This window comes from Manacus candei, unplaced genomic scaffold (genome assembly GCF_025592945.1).
Source record: "Manacus candei isolate 608988 ecotype Guabito, Panama unplaced genomic scaffold, ASM2559294v1 h1tg000106l, whole genome shotgun sequence".
Classification (NCBI taxonomy): domain Eukaryota; kingdom Metazoa; phylum Chordata; class Aves; order Passeriformes; family Pipridae; genus Manacus; species Manacus candei.
In genome coordinates this window covers 712,323-720,357 of record NW_026138154.1, presented here as the reverse complement: position 1 = coordinate 720,357, position 8,035 = coordinate 712,323, and the positions used below count along the sequence as shown (strand labels likewise).

Genomic DNA, 8,035 nt, shown 5'->3' with positions numbered 1-8,035 from the left:
AGCCTCGCCTGCCCTGGGAGGACCTGCCCGTCCAACTCATCCCACCGGCCGTTCCTCGTCCCCCCGCTCGTGTTTTTTGGGTCCAAGCATCCCCGAGGAGAAGGCGGGAGGCGGGTGGTCCCGTGCCAACCTCCGTGGCTCGTTCCCCCCGTGGATTTTCTCCTCCCTAGCCCTGGTCTGGCACGGCCGCTGCCCGGCACACACGTGGCCCCGCCGGATTGGTGGCAGGCTCCGTCCTGCCTGGCTCCATTTGGGAGGATGATGATGATGTAACCCGGTGCCACAGTTGCTTCAGAAGGATCGGGACACGGGACATACCCACCCCTCTCGGCCACACCTGCACGGAGGAACCGGTGCCAGCAGCCGGTTTGGTGGGACAAGGTCCAGGGTTGATCCCACTCCTCCCGCGGGCGCGCACCCGGCACGAGCCCGGCAGCCCAGCTCCTCCTCCCCGCCCCATTCCCGCCTCGGTGGGATTTCGGGAAGGGGCTGCGTGCGTCTGGATCAGCCCCCTCGTGTGATAATAGGCACCGGGGCGAGGCGACAGGCAGGGAAGGTGGCTGAGGATGCAGGGATGGACGAGCCGCGCCGGAATGCTGCGCAGCATCCCCTCTCCATCTCCCCCTGCCACCCGCTGGGGGAGGTGAGGGGGATTCCCCCAGCCACGGGATCCCGTGGGGGAAACGGGAAGCGGAAGATGGTGGGATAATTGTTGCTGAGAAATAGTATTCCAGACTTTCTTGTCTCTGCAGCTTCAAACCGGCTTGTAAATCGTCCGGGCTCCAGCACTGCCAGAACCTTTCGTGCAAAATCCCAGAGGAGAAATTCCTGCTGGGAGTTTACTCTGTCACCCACGGCAGGAGGGCGGGCAAAGTTCGGCTCCTATAAAGTCTGGTCTGGTCCAGTTCATTCATTCCCCTGGCAGCACGTCCAGCCTTTGCACGAGATTCGGGAGTAAAGGCTGCCCCGGGAGCTGCAGGATGCCGAGGAGCGCGATGCCCGGAGCGCTGAGGGATGTCTGGGCCACCCTCACCTGCCTCCAGCTCCTTCTGCCCCTCGCCGCCGTGGATTCCCTGCCCCTCACGTGGGACCAGGACAGGCTCCAGCTGGAAGCCGTCAAAAAGGGGATCCTGGAGCGGCTGGGAATGCCGGCTCCCCCCGTCATCCGGCACCAGCCGGACCAGGAGAGCATCCAGAGAGCGCAGCGGCTCTACCAGCAGAAAGTGGCAGAGCTGGCAGGGAACCGGAGCCGGGAAGAGGAGGAGGAGGAGGAATCCATGCCCAGGACCCGGCGTTTGCACCGCCTGACCCCCATCCGTAAGTGACTCCCTGTCATTCCACGACCCTCATCCCCCCGACACACGCGTGTGTCCCCGCGTGTCCCAGCGCGTCCCGCAGCCGGGCACTGTCGGGACATGACCGGGCATGCAGCACGGTGGCCACGGGCATCCTCGTCCCGCGGCTTCCTTTGCCCTGGAAGAGGGGAGGAGCCGCTGTTGGGGCTGTTTTGCTTAAAAACACCAAGAGCAGGGAATTTGGGATGGAAGCTTTTAATCGGCGGCTCGGGGGGCTCGGAGTGGGGCTCGGGGTGGTTTGGGGGTGAGCGGAGGGGAGGTGCCATCCGAACCCGAGTTTGGGGGGTTTATCTGAATCTGGGGGGATTTAGGGGAATATTCTGCTCTTGCTGCTTGGGCTGGTGCGGGGACAGCCGGGGAGAGGGGTGGGGGTGCCCCAGTGCGGGGTACCTGCTCTGGCACCGGCAAAACTGAGACCCTCCATCTCGAGGGTCCCTGGAGATGGTGGGTCCTGAGCGATCTGAGGGTAGGGATGAATTTCCAACACCCCCGGGGATTTGGGGGATTCCCCGGGAGCGGTGGTTCGGCTGCCTGAGCGGGGCTGGTCACAAGCCTGGGCTGACGGGGGAACTGCGGGCTCTTACATCAGCTGTCCCTTCTGTCCTCGCAGTGCTGAGCTGGCCGGACATCCCGCAGGGACACGGGGACTCCCAGGGACACCAGGACCCCCGCGGTCCCCACCGCTACCACCTCCTGCTCTCCCGCGCCGAGGAATTCCAGCGGCAGCTCCAGGTGGTTCAGGCGGAGCTGAAGCTCTTCAAGCGGTCGCCGCCGTCCCCCGAGATGTCCCCGCGCGGCGCCTCGGAGCCCCCCCGGGTCACCATCTACGCCCTGCAGGGGGACCAAGAGACCCCCCAGCTCGTGCAGAGCCGAGAGCTGGACCCCGATTCCCGGAGCCTGGATGTGACAGCAGCCATCCGGCCCTGGGTGGCCGGTCCCGAGGCCACGCTGCGCCTGCAGCTGGACTTCACAGCCAACGTCTCGGCCGCACTGGCCACTTCAGAGGGGGAGACGCTGGTGCTGGAGGTGGAAACCCAGGAGAACACGGCTCGGGGGGCCAGGAGAGCCCGGGGGCTGGAGGAGGAGTGCGGGAAGAGCGACGGGAAGTGTTGCCTGAAGTCGCTGAAGGTCTCCTTCCAGGACATCGGCTGGTCGGACTGGGTCATCGCCCCCCACAGCTACTACATGAGGTTCTGCGAGGGCTCCTGCCCCCACAACTACAAGCCGGCCAACATGCACGCCCAGATCAAGTCCCGAGTGCATTCCCTGTCCAAGGCCACCCCCCCTCCCTGCTGTGTCCCTGCTGGGTACGACCCCATGGTGCTGATGCACTACGACGGCGAGGGCAGGCTGGTCTCCAGCGTCTTCGAGGACATGTTGGTCACCAGGTGCCACTGTGCCTGATGGCATCGCCGGTGGCTCCAACCGGGACGTGTCGCTGCCCAGGTGAGGCCCCCTGGCAGCTCCAGCATCCCAAAATTCAGATTCTGTGGCATTAAGTGCCTCCAAGCCAGCCCCGACTCCACCAACCCAGCTCAGCCCCAAGAATCTCCAGCTCCAGCGTCCCCAAATCCACACCCTGTGGCACCAAATGACTCCACGCCAGACCTGGCTCCACCACTGAGCTCAGCCTCAGAACCTCCAGCTTCAGCATCCCAAAATCCAGACCCCCTGGCACCAAGTGCCTTCACATCAGACCCATCTCCCCTGTCCAGTTTAGCCCCAGATTCTCCAGTTCCACTCTGGGGCTTTCAGCTCTGACTCAGCCCTGGGTTCTCCAGTTTTGGATTCCTCTCCACAACAACATATCCCCTCCTCTCTTTTCTTATTTAAATCCATATTTTATTTATTAAATCTATATTTTGTTTTATTAATCCATACTTCATTTTATCTTCCCACCTGAGGTACCCCAAAGGGGCCGGGGTGGGTCTGTCCCTGGGTGTCCACATCCCACCCCATCCCTCCTTCTCTGCTCTTATTTATTGATAGAATAGTAGAATAGACTTATTTATAGAACCCCCTTATTTATTTCTAATTTATTGTATTTTATAGCGAAGCAACTTTTTTGGGGGGGGAAACAAGGTTGTTTTTTTTTTTTTTTTTGTCTATTTGTACTTTATATATTTCCACAAAACAGGAAGGATATAATAATGTCAATGAATAAAGTGATGGGAACAGGGATTCTGGCTGCTCCTCCTGCACAGCTGGCTTGGGGGGGGGTCTCCCACCAGAGCCCCTCAGCTCCCTTGGGATCTGACTCCATATGGATTTGCTGGTAAATCCTCGTGGCTTTCCAGTGCCACGCTGCCAGCGTGTCAGTGATATCTGGGCACTGCTCCAGAGACCTTTGAGTTGTTTATGCCCTTGGAATGGGTGTTGGGCACAGCCTTGACCCCCGGGAGGGACGTCCAGCCAGGATGGGGCCGTCACCCGATTTCCAGGTGCCTCCGGCCCTGGGACCCCACGGGCACCAAGGGGTGGGGGAAACCCCCCACGGGGGTGGGGGGCACCTGGTGTGTCCCCACCACGGCTGGATGGGGTGGCTGTGCTGGTCACAGCTCCTCTCTGTCCTGTCCCCTCTCCCGCTGGGATCCAGGGGTGTCCCGGGCTTCCCGGCCCCTCGGCAGCTGGGCTTGGGGGATGTGGGATATGGGACCTCCACTCTGGGAATGGGGGCCTTGGGGACCAGGGCTTGAAGGACACAAGCTATGGAGATGTCCACTCTGGGGACATGGACTTGAGGGACCTGGGTCTTGGTCCTTTGGGACCACCACTTTTGGGACATGGGCTCTGGGGATCTGTCCTTGAGGGTATTGGTCCCTTGGGACCCCTGCCCTGGGCAGATGGGCTCTGTGGATGTGTCCTTGGGGCTCTTGGTCCCTTGGGACCTCCACTTTGGGGACAAAGGCTTTGGGGACCTGTCCTTGAGGGTTCTGGTCCCTTGGTACCCCCACTTTGGGGACACGTGCTTTTGGAGCTCCAGGGACCTTCCACTGGGAAAAGCCCTGTGTCCTGCCCAGGACTCCCCACAGACCACGAGCTCCATGGGTAATTAAAGATAATTAAACCATTTAATGGGCACGGTGAAGCCTCACAGGGGCCAAGGTGGGGGGGGACGGATGAGGGGACACTCACACAAGGCACGGGGGGTCCCCTTCTCCCCCAGGCTGCCGTTCCCCTCAGGGTGCCCAACTCAGGGTCCCACCAGGAGGACTAAAAACAGGGATTTTTTTGCTCCATTCCCCAAAGTGGCAGATTGAGCAGGAGGAGAACGGGGGGCACAGCCGGGCCTGGATGTGCCCAACCCCTGGCACAGCCCCGAGCCAGCGCTGCCCCCGGCGCTCCCCATCGGCCCCAAAAGGGGAAGAGGAACCCAAGGCCGTGGTCACCCCCTGGCCCTGCTCCTCCCCGGGGGCCCCGTGTGCGTCCCGGGGCCGGAAGGCTCCGGCTGCCGGCGGATGAGGCGTCCCCGCGGTTGGTGGCCACTGGCCCCGGGGGGAAGTGTCAGCTCAGCCCTTGCTGAGCCCTGCGGTGGGAACTGGGGCCGTGGCAGGGCCTGGGGCTGGGGGGTGTTAAAACCACCCCCCACACACACAGGGAGGCATTCCCACAGGAAATGTCGCGTGGGAACCACCCGTGTGCCCGGCCCGGCCGTGGGGAAACCCGTGGAGCCGTGGGGAGCGCCCGGCCCTGTCCCCTCTGGGCTGGGGGGACAGCAGGGGAAGACAGCAGGGTCCCTCCCAGTCCCCCCAGTGTCCTCCCCACTCCCCCCAGTCCCTCCCAGTGCCCTCAGTGGTCGGGAATGATGTAAACGTCCTCGGTGGGGCCCAGAGTGTTGGCGTAGATGGGCTGGTCCCCGGGATCAGCCTCGCTCTCCAGGAAATAATTCTCGTCCTCCGGGACCTGGGGGCTGGGGGGGCAGGGGGGGCTCAGTGGGGAGTGAATGTCACAGGGGTCAGGGAGGGAAAGGCTCAGGCCCTGGAAGCGCCTGGGACTTGGGGATGGTGGGATGGGACAGGACAGGAGGGCACGGGGTGGCATGTGTGGGACTGGACAGCATGGCACAGCAGGGGGTGGGGTGGGATGGGATGGGATGGGATGGGATGGGGTGGATGGGATGGGGTGGAACAGGATAGGACATGATGGATGGATGGATGGATAAATGGATGGATGGATGGACGGATGGATGGGATGGGATGGGATGGGATGGGATGGGATGGGATGGGATGGGATGGGATGGGATGGGATGGGATGGGATGGGATGGGAAGGATAGATAGAATAAAATGGGGTGGGATGAGAGGGATGGGATGGACGGATGGGATGGATGGGATGGCTTGGGAGGGGATGGGATGGGAGGGAACTGGAGGGGATGGAAAGGATAGAATGGGAGGGGAGCGAAGGGGAGGGAAGGGGAGGGAATGGAAAGGATAGATAGAATAGAATGGGATGGGATGAGAGGGATAGGATGGACAGGATGGGATGGGATGAGAGGGATGGGAGAGATGGGATGGGATGGGATGGGATGGGATGGGATGGGATGGGATGGGATGGGATGGGATAGGATGGGATGGGATGGGATGGGATGGGGTGCCAGCACAGCAGGGTGGGATGCCAGAGCCTCACCTGTACCGCTGTTCCTTCCATCCCGGTGCCCGTCCCTGCTTGGTGGCCGGGGCGGTGCCGGGGCTCACGAAGACGTTCTCGTAGTCGGGCACGTCGGCGACCTCGGCGACCTCGTTGGTGCCGATCCCGTCGTCCCGGCTTACGTACTGGGGCTGCCGGACGCCCGCACCGGGGTCCTGCTTCCCCCACCCCGCCCCGGCCACCGCGGCCCCCGCCCTGCTCCGCCGGTAACACACCAGGGCGGCGCCCACGGCCACCAGCCCGGCCACCGCGGCCACCGCCCCGGCCACGCCGCCCACCAGCCCCGCGCCGCCCCCGCACTCCCGGCCGTGGAACTCCGTGACGTTCAGGGGCTCCTGGGGGGACGTGAAGCAGCGGCACCAGCGGGTGGCCGGGTGGGCGCAGGGGGCCAGGACGGTGCCCACCACGTCGCAGCGGCAGGACACGGACAGGGAGGTGAGGGCGGGATGGAAGGCGTCGGGGGGCACGGCAGAGAGGGGGTTCCCCTCCAGCCTCAGGGTGCTCAGGGCCTCGGCCTGGGTGAAGAGCCCCTCGGGCAGCTCCCGCAGCCGGTTGTAGCTCAGGTCCAGCTCCTTCAGCCTGGGCCCGAGGCGGGATGAGGGGCTCAGGGCCTCGATGCCGTTGTGGCTCAGGCGCAGCCATCGCTTCTGGTAGAAAGGGCCCAAGTCCAGCTCGGCACATCCACGGGTTTTGTTGCTCAGGTCCAGGTCTTGGGCATCACCCCCCAGCGCGCCGAAGCAGAGGGACACGGGGACTGTGGGGCTCGTGGGGGTCACAGGGGGCAGCAGCAGCAGCAGCAGCAGCAGCAGGAGAGGAGCTGCAGGGACCCCCATGATCCCTCCAGCACACCGGGAACGCCTGGGGGGAGAAACAGGAATCAGGACCCTCGTTTCCACCGGATTCCCCCTCCCAGCGGCACAAACCAGTGCAGCCCAGTCCGGCCCCCCCCCACCCTGCTCCTGCTCTCCCAGGCCTGGGCAGCTCCCGGGGGTCCCAGCAGGTCGTTTCCTGCCCCCTCCTCCCCAGCCCCAGCCCCCCCCCGACTCGCCTGCGCTCCGGCCGCTGCTGCTGGTGCGGGGAAGAGGAACGGGCGGGTCCGGCGGCTCCGTGTCACCCCGTTAGGGCGTAGCCGGTCCCGGAGGGGGGGCAGGGGGGCAGCACCCCCCAACTCAGCACCCCCTGGCCCCGTCGGACCCCCCCCGCAGTCCTTTCCTGGGGTGCTGAACATCCCCCCGGCACCGGCTGGGGGTCCCCGGTGCCCTGGGAGCATCCGAGGGTGGGGGGCACACATGGGCACATAGACCCCCCCACTGGCAGCACGGGGACCCCCCCCCCGGCATGTGAAGGGACCCCAGGGCTGGGTGGTTGGGGGGCTCTGTGCGTGGATGGGTGTCCCTGTCCCCTGGGTGTCCCCATCCTGGTGTCCCTCCCGTGGTTGCCACTCGTGTCGGTGTCCCACGTGCACCGAGCCCACCATGGTTTTGTCCACTCCTCGTTTCCAAGCTCCTTTGTGCCCACCCCTGCTGTGTCCCCGTCGTGTACCCCCCGTGTCCCCCCGTGTTCCCCCGTGTCCCCCTGTGTCCCTCTGTGTCCCTCTGTGTCCCGCCGTGTCCCGCCGTGTCCGTGTTCGCCCCCTGGTGTCCAAGTCCTTCCATGTCCACCCACCCACATCCGTGTCCGTGTGTCCCTCCCCGCATGTGAGTGTCCGTGCACACTCACGTCCGTGTCCCTCCATGTCCCCTCCCTCCCGTCCGTGTCCCCCCTCGTGTCCGTGTCCCCGTACGTCCATCCCCTCGCATGTGTCCACCCCCTCGTGTCCGTGTCCACCCTGTCATTGGTGTCCTTCTGTGTCCCCTGTGTCCACCCCCACGTGACCGCGTCCCTCCACGTCCACCCTCTCCCATCTGTGTCCCTCTGTGACCTCCGTGTCCAACCCCTCGTGTCACTGCCCCTTTAAGTCACCCCCTCGTGCCCGTGTCCCCCCATGTGTCCCCTCTCCTGTCGATGATGCCACTCGTGTCGTGTCCGAATCCCT

At 64.2% G+C, this 8,035-nt stretch overlaps 2 protein-coding genes across 2 annotated transcripts; one reads left to right on the top strand and one right to left on the bottom strand.

The window, feature by feature from the left end:
• The first annotated feature begins 304 nt into the window (after positions 1–304).
• GDF15 (growth differentiation factor 15) lies at positions 305–3,322 on the top strand. Its single transcript, XM_051769277.1, has 2 exons — positions 305–1,317; positions 1,966–3,322. The coding sequence occupies exons 1-2, from the start codon at positions 981–983 to the stop codon at positions 2,757–2,759; spliced, it is 1,131 nt and encodes a 376-aa protein (XP_051625237.1). The 5' UTR covers positions 305–980; the 3' UTR covers positions 2,760–3,322.
• A 1,085-nt stretch (positions 3,323–4,407) lies between these two features.
• On the bottom strand, positions 4,408–7,572 carry LRRC25 (leucine rich repeat containing 25). The gene is made up of 3 exons (XM_051769284.1): positions 7,049–7,572; positions 5,980–6,858; positions 4,408–5,265 (listed from the first exon to the last, which is right to left on the bottom strand). Exons 2-3 carry the CDS (start codon positions 6,831–6,833, stop codon positions 5,145–5,147), a joined length of 975 nt encoding a protein of 324 aa, XP_051625244.1. The 5' UTR covers positions 6,834–6,858; positions 7,049–7,572; the 3' UTR covers positions 4,408–5,144.
• Positions 7,573–8,035: the final 463 nt, after the last annotated feature.